General features: G+C 42.8%; 1 protein-coding gene across 1 annotated transcript in view; it reads left to right on the forward strand.

Moving 5' to 3' along the window:
- The window catches only part of SESTD1 (SEC14 and spectrin domain containing 1), a 203,110-nt gene extending 182,423 nt beyond the window's left edge, over positions 1-20,687 (forward strand). Inside the window, exons 15-18 of the mRNA XM_068245429.1 lie at positions 6,775-6,897; positions 12,012-12,203; positions 13,765-13,886; positions 19,879-20,687. Coding sequence (XP_068101530.1) covers positions 6,775-6,897; positions 12,012-12,203; positions 13,765-13,886; positions 19,879-20,008 — 567 coding nt within the window. The 3' untranslated portion in view covers positions 20,009-20,687. The remainder of the gene's footprint in view (positions 1-6,774; positions 6,898-12,011; positions 12,204-13,764; positions 13,887-19,878) is intronic.
- The last annotated feature ends 436 nt before the right edge of the window (positions 20,688-21,123 follow it).

The following is a 21,123-nucleotide window of genomic DNA, read 5'->3' on the forward strand; positions in this document are numbered from 1 at the left end:
AGGCTGCATAATTCTGTATGAACTTGTAACCGTTTGCATGGCATTGACCATCTCTAGTCCACAAGTATTGCAGTCGAGCACATGGAGAGCTCTAGTCTACAGTATCACCAATCAGTTATATTGGTGTAAAATGCCTTGCTCAAATATTTGAAATGTGTAAGGAAGAATTAATAAGGATTTATTATTTTTATTGTGTGTTTTATTCTTGTGTGTGATGAGTTATCTTTAAAGTGACACTGAAATGGGAAAAACTTACGATGTAATGATTTGTATGCGTAGTACTGATAACTAATAGAACGTTAGCAAAGAAAATGGCTTTTGTTTTCAGATATATCGCTTTTCTTTATAACATTGCATACATTTGCTATTAGAAGTCACACTCTATTTTTTTTAAACTATGAAACCAGCACAGCTAATGTCCCTTTTGACTTCCCTGCAATAAAAATCTTATCAAAATCTGTCTTTGTTTCTTTGCTGTATAAGTGCTGCAGAAAATAGCATTGCTCTCTGACTAAATTAGTCGGAGAGCTCAGAGAAGCTCTTTTGCACAGATAACTAAAGTTTCTTAACTCTTGCTGTACTTGAAACATATCTGCACTATTAACCAGTTCGGCCTATCTGGACGAGCTTCCTCGTCCAGATAGGCACTGCTGCTGCCGCCGCCTCGTGCGCGCGATCGGGCGCGCCCCCGCGCGCGCTCCCGCTTCCCGCCGCTAGCCCCCCGATCAGTGAATGGGAATATAATTCCCATTCACCGATCTATCTTCCCCGCAGAAATACCGACGCTTTCTCTCCAGAGAGCGCGGTATTTCTGCCCCAGGAAACATTTCCCCTGCTTTTAAGTTCCTGGATGCGAGATCGTTCGCATCCAGGACTTTTTTCACTGTGGCCTTCTTGTGGCCAAATAGTAAACTGCACCACAATACATTTTTAATAAAAAAATATATATATTTTAATTTAAAATTAACAGTTTCCCTCCCACACCAAAAATTACCCACATACACTTTTTTTTTATTAAAAATAAAAAATACAATTAAAAAAAAACAAAAACAACATAAATAGTTACCCAAGGGTCTGAACTTTTTAAATATGCATGTCAAGAGAATATGTTATTATATTATTTAAAATTATAAGCTTATAAATAGTGATGGACGCAAATTGAAAAAATGCACCTTTATTTCTAAATGAAATATCGGCACCATAAATTGTGATAGGGACATTGTTTAAACAGTGTAATAAGCGGGACAGATGGGCAAATAAAATACATGAGTTTTAATTACGGTAGCGTATATTAATTTCAAACTATAATAGCCAAAAACTGAGAAATAATAAATTTTCTTCATTTCTTTCTTAATCTTCCTGTTAAAATAGATTTAGAAACAAATAATTCTTAGCAAAATGTAGCACCCAAAGAAAGCCTAATTAGTGGCGGAAAAAACAAGATATAGATCAATTCATTGTGATAAGTAGCAATAAAGTTATAGGCGAATGAATGGGAGGTGAAAGTTGCTCGGATGCATGAGATTTTCGGACTGCGGTGCTGAACCGGTTAATGTTCTATTTCTTAGCTGTACTACACATACAAATCATGATCTTGTTATTTTATTTTCACTTCAGATTCCCTTTAATGTGTTTTTGTAACAGCCAAGACAGCCGGTTAGAATTCTGTTGAAGACGTCTTGCTATTAGAGCAACACAAAACTGAAATGTTAGTTTTAGGTGGAGTTGGCCAGGAGCCACTCAGTTATAAGCTTCCGTTAGACACAATAAGTAGAACAATCAGATGCTGCACATTGCTCATTAATCTAAGCAGTAAAGACTTTAGCAGTTATAAATAACTCGATCACATGAAATGACTCAGAGCTGCAAGTCCCTTCCCATAAAACCATTGTCCTTTTCCTGTTCCTGTCTGAAACTATGGGCACTTCCTTTGCTGGTTGCTAGCCAATGCGTTTGCTAAATTCATATTCACAGCAGGCATTAAATCTGTACAAGTCAGCACTGATGAAAGGAAAAAACATAAAAAACGACTGATGCTAAATATGCCGATGGTAATAATTGATGATGGTCTAGGAAAGTTGCATTGCTTTTCCGTTTTTATCAGTACAATAGTTTGAAATAAGAAGGGAGGCAATTTATTGATTTGAGTAGCTGAATTAGGCCAGACTGCAAGCTGTGATTATAGTGCTACTTACTTGAAAGTGGAGTCTCGGAACGAACACGACGCCCAGAGTAGTCGAAGGAGATGCAAGTGGATAATGAGCTCAATTAAGCCTGAGCTTTCCCTACTTTAATAAATGAAATGAGATTGGATGTGGTGCACCAAACAGTAAGATTGCCGTGTGCAGGCAGCGTTTGGCAATTTTACGATTACTAATGCTGGAGGATCACCATCTGTTAACCCATAATTGCCATGCACATTACCGAGTTAAAACACGTGTTGCGATGGTAATGCACGTGGTGCTTATGGGTAATGGTAAAATTGCAGTGCGCTGTGTTTTCGTGCACAGTAATCTTACCTCTAGTCGGTTCACCAGGCCCATACATATAATAATTTGTGGCTCAAAAAAAAGTAGGCTACCTGATCCGCAGGGCTGAGTGGATCAGGTAGCAGCAAACACTGCCGCTCGCCGCCGCTCCTGTGGGCCGCAATGGCCCACTTTCACTTACGTGACCTATAAGTCACAATGCTGCACTGAGAGACTGTGTGTCTCTCCTAGCATGCAGGGAGGCGGGGGAGCGGCAGGGCTGGCAGCTAAGGAGAGGGAGCTGCCCAGTGGCAGCTCTGTAAACCCTGTAGGAAAGCCCCTGGTGGGCGTTTTAAACAGAGAATTCCTCTCGTCAATGTTTACTTCCGAGATGGCGACAAATACTGTAGCTAATCTCAGGGAGCTATAGCACGGTGAGGGCAGAGAGCAGCGGTGGTTGGGGGACAAAGAGGCATGTCAGGAGACAGAGAACATGCCTCTGTGTCCCATCTGCCTCCCAAAGCTCCACGTCGGGTTCTCTTTAAAGGACAGCTGAAGTGAATGGTATATGAAAGCTGACAATTATTTTCTTTCAAGTAAAGAATGGCAGCCTCCATATACCTTTCACTTCAGTTGTCCTTTAACATGTGATAATTATTATTACTACATATTTATATAGCACCAAAGCTGTTATTTTTATCTTTAGGACAGCACAGATCAACTGGCATCACTCGCTGCCCTTCAACAGGTCTCAGTCTGATTTTCTAACTAACATCTACAGCCAGTTTGGGAAAGGAGGCAGGGGCGGAGCCATTTAACCATCCAGTATGATTTTAGGGATGTGGGAGGTAGTTCAAGCACCCCGAGGAATCCTACACACTCCATAACCTCTTGGAGAAGACTAGGGATGGCGATGCTTCGGAGAACTCGTAGAAAAGCATGTGATCAGTTTCATAAGATGATATATTTGTATGGCTCTGATTTTCTGCTCATGATCATGTTTTAAACCAGGAAGTCATCACAGCAAATCAGAACCTTACAAATCTATCAGCTGATTAAATGAATCACATGCTCTCCTTCTTCTGAGATATCTTAAGCATTGTCATCCCTAGAGAAGACCCCTTAGAGTGCTCAACTGTGCCACAATATAGACCTTATAGAGTAGTATTGATGGTTTCCATGAAAGGAAAGCTGTAGGGTTTTTAAATAAAGTAAGACATCCCGACGACTTATGAAAATAAAAAATAAAAATCTACAAGGATAATTCCATGCAGAACACCAGAAGGATAAAAAAAAGTCACAGACAGCTGCAGAGATCCCGACTAGACAATCCCAATGCTTAAACCAAAGTACTCTTATGATTCATATAGACCCCTGTGAGCAGACACTCCCACACACAGACACCCAAACCTGAGATACCCCATGTACCAAATGAAGAAGACAACCAGAGTTGGTGGGTGAAGTGTCTGTATGAATGGACCAGCACACAAGCCTCATAGCATGATCTGTCTTGAGGTCTGCATGAATTACTTTGTCTAGAGTAGACTATATAATTGAAATACGGTTTATGGCTATGTTGTATGTATCACTGGATTATCACACTAATAGAATAATGTTAAGGATGCTGTCCATCTAAAAGTATGAATGCCCTTTTTTCACTGTATACACCTTACAATAAAGTGAACCTAAACCAAAGATAAAAAAAATGCTTTGCTTACTTGAGGCTTCTACCAGCTCCCTGCAGCCGCCCTTTGCCTGCGCGGTTACTCAACATCATCTGGTCCCCTGCAGCGGCTTAAGTGTCTATTTTTACCGACTGGCCTAGTAGATGGCTACTGTGCCTGCTTGGCCATGCCCGCATTTGTCCTTCATGCTCCCATCCCCGGGAGCGTCCTACGCATGCGCAGTACGCAGAAATCTCATACTGCGCAGGACGCTCCCGGCGGCGGGAGAGTGATCGAGGATGGACCAAGGCCACACAGGCGCAGCACCCATGGACTGACCAGTTGGTGAAAATCGAAACTTAGCTGCTGCAGGGGACCAGAGGATTGTTGAGTAACCGCGCTATCAGGGGGCTAGTAAAAGCCCCAGGTAAGTGAACCTTTTTTTTTTTTTTTTTTTTTTTTTTTATCTTCGGTTTAGGTTTCCTTTAATTCATGTTGCAAAGTAGACAAAAAGAGCCTTGTTTGTGTTAGAAGTTTCAAACTTTTTTTTTTTCTTCTCCCCTCATAGTAATCACATCCCTTGTGTTCTTTCCAAACCTAGACTAATCAGTTGAACGCTGGCAGGTTGCCAAAGGCAAAAAAATAGAGCACTTTTTATTTCTGAGACCCAGTAGGTCAGCAGTTTATCTAGTAGATTAAATTATTTTATCAGACATAATTATGCAAGACAGACTGAAAATCAAGATTTTTTTTTCTTCTGAAAATGGAAGAACTGAGCGAGTGTGTGTGCCAGGGAGTGGCTGATGCCAGATAAGTGTAGTTTCTGGTTGTTTGAGAGTCAGTATTAATAGGCCTAGCTGGAAAAAAAAATGCAGTTGTACACCCCACACTGTGTACTTACCATAAACTCTGTATTAGGCCTGGTGCACACCAAAAAACGCTAGCAGATCCGCAAAATGCTAGCAGATTTTGAAACGCTTTTTCTTATTTTTCTGCAGCGTTTCAGCTAGCGTTTTGCGGTTTTGTGTAGCGGTTTTGGTATAGTAGATTTCATGTATTGTTACAGTAAAGCTGTTACTGAACAGCTACTGTAACAAAAAACGCCTGGCAAACCGCTCTGAAGTGCCGTTTTTCAGAGCGGTTTGCGTTTTTCCTATACTTAACATTGAGGCAGAAACGCATCCGCAATCCAAAATCTGCAGCAGCCCGGGAGTATGCGTTTCTGCAAAACGCCTCCCGCTCTGGTGTGCACCAGCCCATTGAAATACATTACACTAGCGGATCCGCACCCGCAAGCAGATCGCAAACCGCAGCGGAAACGCTCCGGTGTGCACTAGGCCTTAATGTTGAAGTATGGTAATGAATTAAAAACTAATGAAGACAAAGGACAGATTGACTTGGTTAAACGTATTGCTGCAAAAGGAGGTTCAAACAATTATTAACTACTTAAGGACCATGGGCTTAAACCACCCTAGTGACCAGGCCATTTTTTACTAATTAGGCCACTGCAACTTAAAGGCCTCACTGCAGGGCTGCACAACTCTGATTCCCCCCCCCCCTCTTCTTCTGCCCACCAACACAGCTTTTTGTTGGTCGGCTGTGATTGCTCCCAGGATGTTTTATTTATTTTTTATAATTTTTCTTTTGTACAATAATTTTTTTTCTATTTCTCCCTCCCCCCGCCAGCCAATCAATGCAAACGGCTGTCATAGGCTTCATCCTATGACAGCAGATCGCCTCTCTGCCTTCAGAGGGGACAGCCATGTCACACGGCTGTGCCCAGTACATTGCTTCCGTAGATCGCAGCACTGTACACAGTAGATAGATGGTGAATTCGCCGATTACTGGGTGGATCAATAACATCGCTATTTGCAGGCTACTCAGATGTGTGGCGGACAATTTGTGACTGACTGGTAGCTACCTTACAAAGACTGCAAGGTGCTTTTTAATTGCAGAGTGGAATACATTGAAAAAGGTGCAGTGGTAATTTGGGTGCTGCAGATAGCCGCAGTACTTATTCTGATAGTAAAATTTCTTATTTCACACGAGCCCTCCTTCTACCAATGCCCAACCCTAACTGATCCCCCCGTTTCAAAATTTGTCAATATTAATGCCTAACCCTAACCTTCTCTCACACATTCCCTCCCTCACCATTCCCTAACTAGTCCCCCCTGCTGCAAAATACCTAACACTAACCTTACTTAGCTGATGCAATGATGTGCTGCAGATGACAATCACATTTGGGGTACAGCTAGACTGAAAGCCAGCAAGATTACCCATCTCTAAGTCTAGGTTAAGGCTGAAATGTCAGCTGCACATATTTGCAGCTACAGTTGAGGCCAAAATTATTAGCCCCCAGGAACTATGGAACATTGTCCTAAACGTCTTCCCAACGTTTGCAGCATTGATGAAACTTGATATAATCAAACCTTCACCAGTGCTATTTAGTAGCTTTTGGTACATTTTGTAATATAAATACATTTTTAGTTTTGCTTTATATCAAATAAAGTAAAAATTGGGTGGTCAAAAATATTGGCCCCATGTGAATGCTTTCTAAACACAGCTACAGGAATTAGCTGGTAACAGGTGAGAAACACTGTCTGTTATATTCAGTCTGCTTATCCATGTCCTCTCTTACCTAGGCTGTGGAATGGTTGAACGAGTTACTGGATGCCTTGTTAAAGACTCACGTTCGGCTGGGAGACGACAGTCAAGAAACAAAAATTTTGATAGAAAAGCACAGGAAGTTTGTGGATGTTGCCCAGGTATATTTTCATTTAAAATTGTTGTCACGGTTAAACCTGAAGAAAATTTTCCTCTCACTTGATGGCGATTTGAAATGATCAATGAGATTCTGTTCATTTTGAGTCGATGTAAATTTATGTAGCTTGGATTTGGACAAATCCGTTGCAGTAGTTGTGGATTTTGATTGGTCTTACTTCAAGCAACATCAAATTAAGAAAGCCTGCATCATTTTTCCCATCTGAGAGATTTTACCTCACTTCCTGTAAAGGGGGTTGATGAAGCAATGATGGCAAATCTCTCTGGAGGAAGGAAAAATACCTTTGCCCATAGTGCCTCAAATAAATATTTCCCAATTGGGAGATTTATATCAGAGTGCTGTGCTGCTTTTTGTTGGAAAATGTTATAACTTGTTGTAAATTTTGCAAAGTGAAGCAAGTACCAACTATCCCAGGGATAAATGAGGAGTAATCTCCCCACAATAAAAACCTTAAATGGTACAACCCTTGTTCGTTCTGTACAAACACTAAAGTGTAACTGAAGTTAGGAACTCTTGCAAACAAAATCAATACATTCAAGGGGAATTAGGCTATTGTGATTTCCTTAGTAGCAAGTTTCTGTTAGGAAACGCAACACATATTAGATAGTGCTGGCATTTACAAAGGTCATTTAAATAGGATAATTTATATCCCAGATACATATCCTGGTGCCTCTAATAGGCAAGGGAAGAATGTAGTCTGTGTTCACTTAGGCTAATAGATCTTTCTCCTCTCCCGTCAGCTAAAGCACTTTGAGCGTTCCGACAGGAGAGAGAGAGAGCTGTTATCACTGAACACAAAGTATGTCAGTTTCATTGCCTTGGCGACGTCGGGGTCTGTATATGAGCTGTACATCCTATCCAGACAACCTTTTTAAACAACAGCGTTATTTTTTATTTATTTATTTTTGAAAATTCTTTTTATTAAATTTTCAAAGTTAAACATAAATTAATAAACATGAACTAAAAATTCCTAAGCTCCAGCACACGCAGGTGAGGAGACACGGGAGAGTAGCACCACAAAAAAGGATAAGTAATGATTCAACATGTCACCCATTATTACATTGATAAGTATGCCATGCCGTTGGGAGCCAGAAGTAATAGGTACAAATCCGGTATTCTATCATTTATAATAGTTATACAAGTGTCAGGAGCCCAACAATTTACGATTATCTAAACAAGATTAGGGTAAGGGCTGATAGTTGTGCGTTTACAAGGAGACCAGGTAGTAGATCAGAGTGTGTAAGTAGAAAGAGAAACTCAGTCGTCAGAGCGGAGATCAACAATACCTATATTTGTATAATTATACAGTATCTTTATTGGAGGGCCAAGGCCCCCATACCTTTTGGAATTTGGATTAGCATCCCCTTGCTATGTAGGCAGCCTTATAGAGATGGAGGGAATTGTTAAATATTTTTTTCTGGCAAGTTGGGGGGGCAGGCTTCTTCCACTATAACACAATCGCTTTCCTGAGTAAAACAAAAGTAGACCAATTATGTATCTCTGCGATCTGGAGGAGGCCAGAGTGTGTACATTACCCAGTATACAGATCAATGGCTCAGGAGTGATATGAGTTTTGGTAGTAGATCCCACAAATTCGCAAACTTCTTTCCAAGCATCTACAATCAAGGGACAATCCCATAAGTGTTGCTCTTCCCAATAGAAAAAAAGCTACCAAGGAAATCCGAGTAGCTTGCATTTAGCTGTACTGCTTCTTAAAGAGACACTGAAGCGAGACTAAATCTCGCTTCAGGTCTTATATATAGCAGGGGCACGTGTGCCCCTGCTAAAACGCCGCTATGCCGCGGCTTAACGGGGGTCCCTTCACCCCCAACCCACCCCCCGCAAAAGATGGTCAGAAAATGGTCGCTGGCTGTCTCTCTTCCTGGAGGCAGGGCTAACGGCCGCAGCCCTGCCTCCAGTCGCGTCTATCAGACGCGCATCGCCGCCTCTCCCCCGCCCCTCTCAGTGAAGGAAGACTGAGAGGGGCGGGGGAGAGGCGGAGATACGCGTCTGACAGACGCGCATGGGGCAGGGCTGCGGCGGTTAGCCCTGCCCCAACCAGGAAGCGATCCCCCGCTGCACGGAGGGGGTTTGGGGGGACAGGGACCCCCGTTAAGCCGCGCTATAGCGGCGTTTTAGCAGGGGCACACGTGCCCCTGCTATATATGAGGTCTGAAGCGAGATCTATTCTCGCTTCAGACTCACTCCCCTACACAGAGGATTTCATACATATTTTTTTTTTTACAGTGTAAATTCCTTTCTTTTACTGTCAAGTCTGTTTGTCAGACTCTAGTGTAATAATGACAACACTGCCTGAAATGTTACTCTGAGTTGATTTCTAGTTTAAAGGACCACTATATCCCAAAATTGTACAATTTAAAATGCATTGATGCGCATATGTATAAAATGTACAACCGTTCCAGCGTAAAATGCACTATGAATTTATTTTCTGTTGCTATCACTTACGATAGATTGTAAAAATCGGACCGGTTTTGGACTAGTTCGTCTCCTTGTAGGGGATTCTAAGGGTTTATCTTTTTTTCAAAAGCACTTTCATGTCATCAGTTGATTACTCCAACTGCCAAACTAGTGTGCAAGTAGGTAGGAAGGCCCACTAGCATCCTTTATAGATAATTTCCAGAGAGTATGTTTGTAAAGAATAAAGGAAATACAGAAAATCCCCCATGAACAGATGAACTAGTCCAAAACCTGTCAAATCTGTCAAGCAACATAGTAGAAACGTAATTTATAGTGCATTTTATTCTGGAAGTAATTCACTTCATATACATGTGTATTTAAAATGTTTAAACTTTTCGCAATAATGGTCGTTTAAATAAATTTATGTCCAGAGAGCTGTAGAGGCTGAGAAAACCCTTTTAGTATCTGTAGCAGCATCATCTGGTCTCTAAATGAGAAATGGGTGAGCCACAGACATTGGTTGAGGACCCAGTAGTCAGTTGTCTATTGTGACTGTGTAAATAGCTGGATCAGATGACATCTGCCAAACTGTACACTGTTCTATTACAAGGCAGGAAAAAATTGAAGCATGACTCCAAATACCAACTAAAACCATATGGTCGTTGTACATATGTATGTACCGTATATACGGTACTTGAATATAAGTCAAGAAATTTAGTCTGCTCTACTTTTGTGAAGGGTGTGTGTGTGTGTGGGGGGGGGGGGGATACTTATACTCGCATCAGACCCAAATTTCTGACTTGTAGCTGAGTATCAAGCGTGCCTCTGCTCCGTTCTGCCACCGGTAATGCTTCCCGCTGGCTGCAGATTACGCCCTCCCTGCTCTATTCATCATCTTCTGTAATGCTGCTCCCCCTGCAAGCTGCGAATCCACTGATCCCGATCTGACAGCCCGTAATGCTCCAACCCCCGCCGGCTGCAGGGTTAGGAGCCGCTCACAATCTCCTGATTTGAACGTAGTGCGACATATAATTCTTCAACCTCCACAGGCTGTAGTGGTAGGAGCCAATCTCTTTCCCCCGTTTCGGTTGACCCAGCCACCAATCGCTGCTCTCGCCAGCTGTTGTACCTGGTGCATGTAGCCTTTTTATTCAGGACACCGTCCGCGAATGAAGCTGCTACCCCCACAGGTGATACAAATAGGGATGCCCCTGCTTAGGAGAACTCATGGAGAAGCATGTGGTCAGTTTGATCAGCTGATAGATTTGTAAGTTTCTGATTTGCTGATCCTGATCATGTGTTAAACCAGGAAGTCATCACAGCAAATCAGGACCTTACAAATCTTTCAGCTGTTCAAACTGATCACATGCTTCTCCATGAGTTCTCCTAATCAGGGCCACCCCTACATACAAATCCTAGAATAAATATGCAGTGTGTCTACTTCCTGCTTTCATGGAAGCAGACATATTGTTACTGTGCTTTCGAATGAGCTTATCTGCCATGGCAGCCAGCTGACACAGGGGAGAGATCAAGTTAAACTAAATTAAACAATTTAGAAGAAGTCCATTTAACGTATCTGTATGTTTTTGGGACGTGGGAGGAAACTGGAGTGCCCGGAGGAAACCCTCACAGACACGGGGAGAACATGAAAACTCCTTGCAGATGTTGACCTAGCTGGCATTTAAACCAGGGACCTAGCACTGCAAGGCAAGAGCGTTAACCACTACGCCTCCATGCTAAACAGGCTAAACTCTCTAAATACATAAAGGGGGGTGCATTTCTCTGTTTTCCTTCTGTCCTGTGCAAGCAGGGATGCTCATCACGAGTAATCACGAATAACCACTAAGTGGTTACTTGTGATTCAAATGAAGATTAATTGGTGCAGGTTCGCGGCGGGGATATAAGGTGTTAATTACCTATAATTCCGCCGCCTGCCCTGCGTTCCAAAGAGGCTGCACGTGTCCTATTGGATGCGTTGCAAGCCTTACTACTGGCACTTCCTCCTTCAAGCCGGAAGGAGGACCTGCGCTGGTGTGAGGCTTACAACGCAGAATTATAGGTAATTCTATCGCCGCCATGCACCTGCAGCAATTAATCTTCATTTGAATCACGAGTAACCACTGGTGGTTACTCGTGATGAGCATCCCTGTGTGCAAAAGTTCAGGTCCTCTTTAACGCTAAATATATTTAATTAAAATGACGAGTACAGTGTTTGTAGGGAGTTGTGCAGAGGCTTACTGCACCTCCCGTGCCCCAGCGTCACCCTCCATTCTCTGTATGCATTCCGAAGTGGCATACTTTCCTGGGTTGATTTTTATACTTGAGTCATCAAAAAATTCCAGCTTAGGATCAAATACTTGGGTCAACTTATACACGAGGTCAACTTATACTAGAGTATATATGGTCGTTGGAAAAATGAGACCGTTGTGTGCTTTTTCTTTCTTTATGCAGCATGACTTTTTCTTGGTAACTTTTTTTTTTTTTCTTTTCATTATTAATCCATTCCATTAATGAAGGATGATGAAATGTAAAAATATTTAGCATCTATTCTTGCTGTTGAGAACAGGAGGTTGGAAACCAGTGACAGCGCGTTTGACCTCCTCAATTTAACAACAAGAACAAATGATTGTCTTACTTCTCCCCATAATTTCCTTTTTTTTTCTCCTGTCCTCTCTGCAGAGTACATATGATTACGGGCGACAGCTACTGCAAGCCACCGTGGTATTATGTCAGTCTCTGCGATGTACGTCAAGGTCATCCGGAGACACACTGCCGAAACTTAACAGAGTATGGAAGCAGTTTACGATAACCTCAGAAGAGAGGGTTCATCGGCTGGAAATGGCGCTTGCTTTTCACTCAAATGCCGAAAAGGTTAGACCTATTTGCATATGACCTGAGCCAAGTAATTCCAGCCGCTAAAAAGGTCATGGGCACTTCAGCATAGCTCTCTTTGCCCACTTGCCTGCACAATACAGCTGACTTCCATTTGCAGGAACATACAAGTGGCTTTATGATGGACTCCAATTACTGCTTTAGAATTGTTTGAAAAGCAGACTTTTTTTTTGTACTTTTTTATATAAGAAACACAATCCTAACTTTTGCCATTTGTTCAGAGGATGATGCAATGCAAGCATTATCATTTCTTGTACTGTGGCAAAAAGTGATGTGAAATCTTGGACTAAACTCACACAGATGGTAATAGGCAGAAAACATTCTACTGCAGCAGCTCCTCAACCCCGGTTAAGGGGTGGATGAGCAGCTATATGGAAAAAAAACATATGGAGGAGCGCTCTGTAGTTTAACATTTATTAAGTAGATAAACATAATGGTTAAAAACACTTGCTGAAAAGACGTGTATAGCGAGCCTATCAAGGGGACTAGCCCCAATGTACATCCTTGGGTGGCAACCTGTCCCTCCCCTGTGGCCAACAGTGGTGGTTGTCCAAGATGGTTACTGGACTACAGGAGCCTCCGTTGGGAAGTAGTGTGCCAGTGACGCCTCAACTTGTTTTGAAACACGCTGAGACGTTGCTGGCACACAAATGCACAACAGAGGTTCCTGCAGTCCAGTAACCATCTTGGACTACCACCATTGTTGGCCACAGGGGAGGGACAGGTTGCAACCCGAGGATGTACATTGGGGCGAGTCCCCTTGATAGGCTCGCTATACACGACTTTCCAGTAAGTGTTTTTAATCATTGTGTTTACCTACTTCATATATGTGAACACACTACGGAGCGCTCCTCATTTTTCTTTAATTTCTTTCTATTGTCTGTCTGGAAATTCTTTCTGCGAGCACGGAGTCTACAGAAGCAGCCTGTTGAGCTCGTCTCAAGAACATCTGTCCCCGTTCAAGGACAGAACTCCACCAGAATTAATCAGATTTGGGTGGACAGCAAAGGGGCAGTTAGTTTTATCTCTACATACTTTAGTACTGAGTTGAGTGTTAAGACGGAGCCATGTGTGCAGCTGTCAGCTGCGTCTACATCTTAAAATGGAGTCACATTCAGGCACTCTGCAGCAGCAAAGCTTACAAATTAGCAGAGTGTCAGCAGGTCTTAAGCCTGGAATACACCTTCAACTTTGATTGGCTATCGCTGACCAATTTTACTACCTCCGTGTAGTATAAGGATCAACATATATTTAATACTATGAGCAGATAGTGTAATTAAACCCTCATACTACATTGAGGAGGTAAAATTGGTCAGTGATTGGCCAATGAAAGTTGAAGGTGTGTACCAGCCCTGGCTGAGCTGTATAGCTGAATACTTACCAAGTATGTCCTTAGTTGGTGCTGCAAGCCAGGAGTGCTAACCACTCAGCAAAAACTGTTCATATTTTAAATATATTCTCTAGTTTAAATCTTATTTAACAACCTAATTTTTCTGTGTAAGCCTGAATATTTCATTTAGTCTCTAATTCCTTCTCCCAGATCTTACAGGAGAGTGCGGAGCTCCCGGATTCAGTGCTGGATTTTGAACAGTTTGATGAAGTGGAAGCTGTGGGGAAATCTCTGCTGGATAGATTAACCGTTCCTGTCATTTATCCCGACGGGTAAGTCATGTCTTTGTACTTTCCTCTGCAATTTTAAGTTTCCTTTTTAGGGCATGTTTTTTTTAAAAGATATGAGATGCGAGATTCACCGCAATGGGAATATTTAGGCATGTATTTGATTTAGAAAAAGAATTTAAGCACTTTGTGTTTTTTGTTTTTTTTATTAAATGAGGAAAACATTATTTGTATCACAGATAGAAAAATGCTGTTTGTTTAGAGCACCACCTGCTGGTTTGACTGGCAAGCTCACACCAGTGATACTCTGTTTTAAAATGCAGAAATGGTGTTTTCAAAAGTATTTTAAGCATGTTTATATAAGGGGAAAATGGCACTGGAAGATTGATTGCAGTAACTGATATGAGACTTAACATATTTTTCAGCATATAAGATGCTACGAACTGTCAGGTGAACCTAGGTTTATCCCATAAACGACTGCTTCACGCCGATTAGCATGAGCAGCGCGGCAGCCCCAGGACCACTCCACACCAATTGGCGTGAAGTGCTAGGGGCGGAGATTGCAGGGTATTGCGCACGCTGATGCGCGCGCATCCCCGCTTGAATGACAGAGCTCTGCTCCGTCATCAGTCTCCCAGCAGCGTGCGTCGCTAGGAGACTGTTAGACGCCGAAACCGCTGTCTAATAACTGTACAGCACTGTGATGTAAGGCAGCACTGTACAGGGGACAGCCGCGTGACACGGCTGTCCCCCAGGGGGAGACAGGAGCGATCCGCTGTCATAGGCTGCCGGCAGGAGGAAGGGAGGGTGGGTTATAAAATGTAATAATAAAATGCTTTTATTTATTTACAAAAAAAGAATAAATATTTATAAAAAATAAACACCCTAGGATCGATCAAAGCCCACCAACAGAAAGCTCTTTGGGCAGAGAAGGGGGGAGGGGGATTCACTTGTGTGCTGAGTTGTGTGGCCGTGCAGCTAGGCCTTAAAGCTGCAGTGGCCTAATTAGTAAAAAAAAATGGCCTGGTCACTGGGAAGGGGTTTAAGACCACGGTCCTCGAGGTTAAAGGGCAAAAAACAGGGAAAACAAAAATATACAAAACCTGGTGCGTCCATGGTCCAGGAGCATTTTGTAGATGTTCATCCTCAATTATTGTCCCCCTGCATCCCGCATGTGTCCCCTTTTGTCCCCCAATGTGTTCCCTTCTGTTCCCCATGTGCCGGCTTCTGCTGATAATGTGATCAGGAGAAGCATTCACTAGGGGAGGAGTGAAGGAGAGGAGAGGTCGCTGATCGCCGCTGGAGCTGATTGATGAGGTGAGCCTACTCAGCTGTGCTACCGCTGCTTCACATTATTCAGGGAAGCGGAGGACACAGAACGGGTCCCCGACATCACAGTTTTCAGCGGGCGTTCGTAAGTTAGGGACATCCTGTATTAGACATATACGGGACTTTTTGGTAGTTTTTGGTATTTTTTATGTAGCACATTCTGGGGCTCTATTTTAAAGGACCACTATCGCGAAACACTTGGTTTTTAAGTACCACTAAATTAGTTACTGCATACATATAGAAGAATCGCTGTGTATTTTCTTTTACAGTATATACTCGCATATAAGCCGACCCGCATATAAGCCGACCCCCCAACTTTTTACCTGAAAAACCAGGAAAAAATTATTGACCCCCCATATAAGCCGGGGGTAGGAAATGCTGGATTGGTGGAGGCCGTATGATCCCCCCAGTGTGTCCCAGTATAGCTAGTATAGTGCCCAGTATGGGTAGGTAGTGCCTCAGTATAGCTAGTAAAGTGCCCAGTATAGCTAGTATAGTGCCCAGTATGGGTAGGTAGTGCCCCAGTATAGCTAGTATAGTGCCCAGTATGGGTAGGTAGTGCCCCAGTATAGCTAGTAAAGTGCACAGTATAGCTACTATAGTGCCCAGTATAGCTAGTATAGTGCCCAGTATAGTGCCCAGTATAGCTAGTATAGTGCCCAGTATAGGTAGGTAGTGCCCAGCATAGCTAGTATACTGCCCAGTATGGGTAGGCAGTGCCCAGTATAGCTAGTATAGTGCCCAGTATGGGTAGGCAGTGCCCAGTATAGCTAGTATAGTGCCCAGTATGGGTAGGTAGTGCCCCAGTATAGCTAGTAAAGTGCACAGTATAGCTCTTATAGTGCCCAGTATAGCTAGTATAGTGCCCAGTATAGCTAGTAAAGTGCCCCAGTATAGCTAGTAAAGTGCCCCAGTATAGCTAGTAAAGTGCCCCAGTATGGCTAGTAAAGTGCCCCAGTATGGCTAGTAAAGTGCCCCAGTATGGCTAGTAAAGTGCCCCAGTATAGCTAGTAAAGTGCCCCAGTATAGCTAGTAAAGTGCCCCAGTATAGCTAGTAAAGTGCCCCAGTATAGCTAGTAAAGTGCCCCAGTATAGCTAGTAAAGTGCCCCAGTATAGCTAGTAAAGTGCCCCAGTATAGCTAGTAAAGTGCCCCAGTATAGCTAGTAAAGTGCCCCAGTATAGCTAGTAAAGTGCCCCAGTATAGCTAGTAAAGTGCCCCAGTATAGCTAGTAAAGTGCCCCAGTATAGCTAGTAAAGTGCCCCAGTATAGCTAGTAAAGTGCCCCAGTATAGCTAGTAAAGTGCCCCAGTATAGCTAGTAAAGTGCCCCAGTATAGCTAGTAAAGTGCCCCAGTATAGCTAGTAAAGTGCCCAGTATAGCTAGTATAGTGCCTAGTATAGTGCCCAGTATAGCTAGTATAGTACCCCAGTATAGAGCCCTCCCCGTTCCCCCCCGCGGCCCCCGCTGCTACTATTACCTGCTCAGACAGCCAGCGGCCGCTTCTTCTAACCCGGGTTCCCCTCTCCAATCTCCATGCGTAATACCGGTGTTTCACAGCAGCGCGCCCGGCACTGCTGCTGTGACGGGGCAGGAAAGAGCGTGGCTTCCTGTAACGGCGATGTACATCGCCATTACCAGGGGAACTGCTCTTTCCTGCCCCCTGCCTCGTCACAGCAGCAGCACCGGGCACGCTGCTGTGAAACACCGGTATTACGCATGGAGAATGGAGAGGGGAACCCGGGTTAGAAGAAGCGGCCGCTGGCTGTCTGAGCAGGTAATAGTAGCAGCGGCGGGAGGGGGGGGTTGGGGGGCCACAGACCACCACCACCACAAACAGGACTCGCATACAAGCCGACCCCCCAACTTTTGGCCCCCTTTTTGGGGGTCAAAAATTCGGCTTGTATGCGAGTATATACGGTAATTGTTTTTTTTACACAAACGTGAGCCCCATATGCTGGGATACAAGGCTTAGTGCAGAGACCGCTGACTGACTCTGAAGGACTCTGGAAGCTCTAAATAAATAAACGAGCAGTCTTTATTTTATTTTTTTTTCCATTACCTCCTATAACTGTAGCGATTGGACTTCCGTTAGGCTCCAGCAGCAGAAAGCTGCCCTGGTGATTGCTCAGAAAAGGGGGAAGTGGGAGGGTCAGCCACAAGAGAAACTGCACAAGTGGTCCTGGTGATTTATGTGATGGAGGGTGAGGAAAATAAGACTGTTTGTTTGTTTATTTAGTTAGCTCTGAGTCCGTGAGCTCAGCACCATCCTCTCTGCACTGAGCCAGCATACAGGGCTCACATGGATTTTAAAAACCCCCACTAACAATTAAAAGGAACTACCCAGTGATTCTTCTGTATGCAGTAACTACTATGGGGGTGCTTAAAAATAAAGTGTTTCGCGATAGTGGCCCTTTAAGAAAGTCCTGTTTTTGTTTCAACATAGTAAAGATAAGGTAGGTCATAGACTCCATTAGGTCACACCTATCAGTAAATGAGTTTGGGAACTCATTAACTTATCGAGTTATCAAATGCAGTGCAAGGAAGTTTGGAACAAAAGTGGAGCAATTGCTCAGATCAATCAGATTGATATGAGCCTCTCCTTTACTTTTTATACTGGTTTTGCTCCTATTTTCCTTTGAATAAATAGGTCTTTTTTGTCCTTGCAGTGTGATAAACCCTTTTAGATGAACAGTATGATAAAACTTGGCTGTGTCGTAGCAAATGCTAGTGTTTAGCAGGAGTTAGTGGTTGCCAGTGTAATATTGGCTTTCGGGGAGACACAGTGCCAGCTATGACCATTTTGGTATTATGCTCTAGGATCAAGAAGATTGCTAGTGAGTTCTAGATATGGCTATTGAATAGGATTGTGCACGGTTTAGGAAGGATAGGTAGGGGAAGCAAGGTATACATACAAGGATTACAAGAAAAGGTTAATACAGAGGAAGCTAGTGTAAGGCAATTGGAAGGGGACACTAGGGGAGGCTAGAGTTAGATGTCAAGGAGGAGTTGATCTTGGAGGTGAGGTTAAGGTTAGCTGTCAGTAAGGGTTTAGTTTTAAGGGGGAAAGGTAACGCTTAGGCAGTTAATTGAAGAGAATTATAACCCTTTGCAGATACCCATGCTGGCTTCAAATTCATCCTCGCCAAATCCAAATTTACTCCTACAAAGCTCAAAATCATCCACCCCCAATCCACGTGTACTCCTACAAAGCTCAAAATCATCCACACCAAATTCACATGTACGCCTGCAAAGCTCAAAATAATCCATACTAAATCCACTTGTATGCCTACAAAGCTCAAAATCATCCATGCCGAGTCCACGTGTACACTTACAAAGCTCAAAATCATGCACACTGAATTCACGTGCACTACAAAGCTCAAATCATCCATACCGAATCCACGTGTACTCCTACAAAGCTCAAAATCATCCACACCAAATTCACATGTACGCCTGCAAAGCTCAAAATAATCCATACCAAATCCACTTGTATGCCTACAAAGCTCAAAATCAAAATCATCCATGCCGAGTCCACGTGTACACTTACACAGTTCAAAATCATCCACACTGAATTCACGAGTACTACAAAGCTCAAATCATCCACACTGAATCCACGTGTACTCTTACAAAGCTCTAATCATCAACACCGAATCCACATATACTACACATATACTACATATACTACAAAGCTCAAAATCATCCACAACGAAATCATCCACACCGAATCCAGGTGTACTCCTACAAAGCTCGAAATAATCCACACCGAATCCACATGTACTCCTACAAAGCTCGAAATCATCCACACCGAATCCATGTATACTATGAAGCTCAGAATCACCCACACCGAATCCATGTGTACTACGAAGCTCAGAATCGCCCACACCGAATCCTCGTGTACTACAAAGCTCAAAATCATCCACACCGAATCCACGTGTACTCCTACAAAGCTCTAATCATCAACACCAAATCCACATATACTACAAAGCTCAAAATCATCCACAATGGAATCTACATGTACTCCTACAAAGCTGTTAAAGGAAGCCTGAACTGACTGCACATATACAGCCCTGGTTTATTAACTCTTTAAACTTAAAAAGGTGAACACAGACAAGTTTTAAGAAGGATTGGTACTAAACATTCATATATTAATCTCATCCTGCCATATTTCACTTCAGGTACCCTTTAAAGGAAACCCAAGGTGAGAGGGATATGGGTGACATGTTTATTTTCTTTTAAATAATGCTCGTTGCCTGGCTGCCCTGGTGAGCCTCTACCTATAATACTTTTAACCATAGACCCTGAACAAACATTCAGATCAGATGTCTATGACAAATCTAAGAAGATTAGCTGCATGCTTGTTCCAGGTGTGTGATTTAGACCCTATTGACCAGGAAGATCAGCAGGACTGCCAGGTAACTGGTATTGTTTACAAGGAAATACCAGTAAATATGGCAGCCTCCATAGGTCTCACACTTCGGGTTCCTTTTTAAGTTCTCTCAAAAAACTGGATAAGTACAATAGACTAAATGTCACATGAAACATTTTGTGGCAAATGCAGAGTGCCAGTATCTATAGGGGCTTATCCATTCATATTTATGGATTTATTACAGGGTCACTTTCATCAATAAGTCAGGCAGATAAACACACAATCTGTGTCACAAAGTTAAAGAAATATGTATATTAAAGGGCTTGTCTTTTTTTGTGTTTCAGAAGTGAACAGTATTTCGGAAGTCCAAGCGATATGGCCTCCACAGCAGAACACATCAGGGAAAGGGTCAAGATGGTCAGCTTAAAAAAACAACAACTTCTAGAGCCCGATGCCTCCATAAGGGAGAGCTAAGGCCGGCTGGACTGTGATTTATCCCATAAGCTACAGTTTGTAATGCAGCATGTCATCATATTTCAACCTTCAGCATTATCCATGGAAATGCATTTCACAACCATCCCACGAAAGCAGCATTGTCTCATCCCGAAACATTGCTCTGCGTATTTTAACACTTCTATAAAGCCTTACTTATATACTGTGCTGTGAAATCATCAAAGTATCTTACACAGTGTAGTGCTGCACTCGACACTACCTTGAGCCCTTTTCAAGGGCCCACGAAACGCGTGGCTGGATAATATATTCTGAAGCCCTCTGGCAGCAGATGGGTTAAAAAGCTTTACCTTATTTGGTAGTTGTATTCCTTGGTAAGCAGCTGGCAAATGCTTTCAATGGTGCTACCTAAAAATGAAGGATCTCTCCATTGCATTTATAAGGAGGACGAGACGTATACGAAAAGTGCTGTCCCTGAACGGATAACGTAGTATTTGTAGGACGTGGATTGTTTTTAGGCTGTAGCGTACTTCTTCCTGTCTTAATATCTAAAGATATTTCATTTTTTATTGTGCCATTATGCAACTTGTCCATGAAACCTTTGATATATCATGACCATGAATCCAATCAAATGTTTTCTTACTTGTATGGGACAATGTATTTAAAGCTGTTTGTGCTGAATAAAACCATCTTTTTAAGGTTGGTCATTTTGCCTGATTTATCCATATTCATGTTCTTGCAGTGAATTAGAAGAATGTATTTGTTACGGTACAGGAAGTGAAAGGGAACATTCATCTGGGGTTGGTAAAGACAGTGCTACCTCATACATTCAGTGGAGTATTGTACCGTTTTGGCCATCAGTAAATGCAAGTACAGTATATTCTGGCGTATAAGACTACTTTTTAACCCTTGAAAATCATCTGAAAAGTTGGGTAATTTTATATGCCGGTTGTCATTGATGCCGGATGATACGTCCTATTGTGTTATCGACTATCATATCTCGCTGCTCAGGACTGTAGTGAAGCGGTGCAGGCGCACTTGTGCGAGATCTGAGAGGCAGAGAAGGAGGTAAATAGGATACAATGGTGGGCCAGAAGGGTGAAAGAGGCGTGTTACCAAGGTGGGCCAGAAGGGTGAAA

Source organism: Hyperolius riggenbachi, chromosome 7, assembly GCF_040937935.1.
Source record: "Hyperolius riggenbachi isolate aHypRig1 chromosome 7, aHypRig1.pri, whole genome shotgun sequence".
NCBI classification, from domain to species: domain Eukaryota; kingdom Metazoa; phylum Chordata; class Amphibia; order Anura; family Hyperoliidae; genus Hyperolius; species Hyperolius riggenbachi.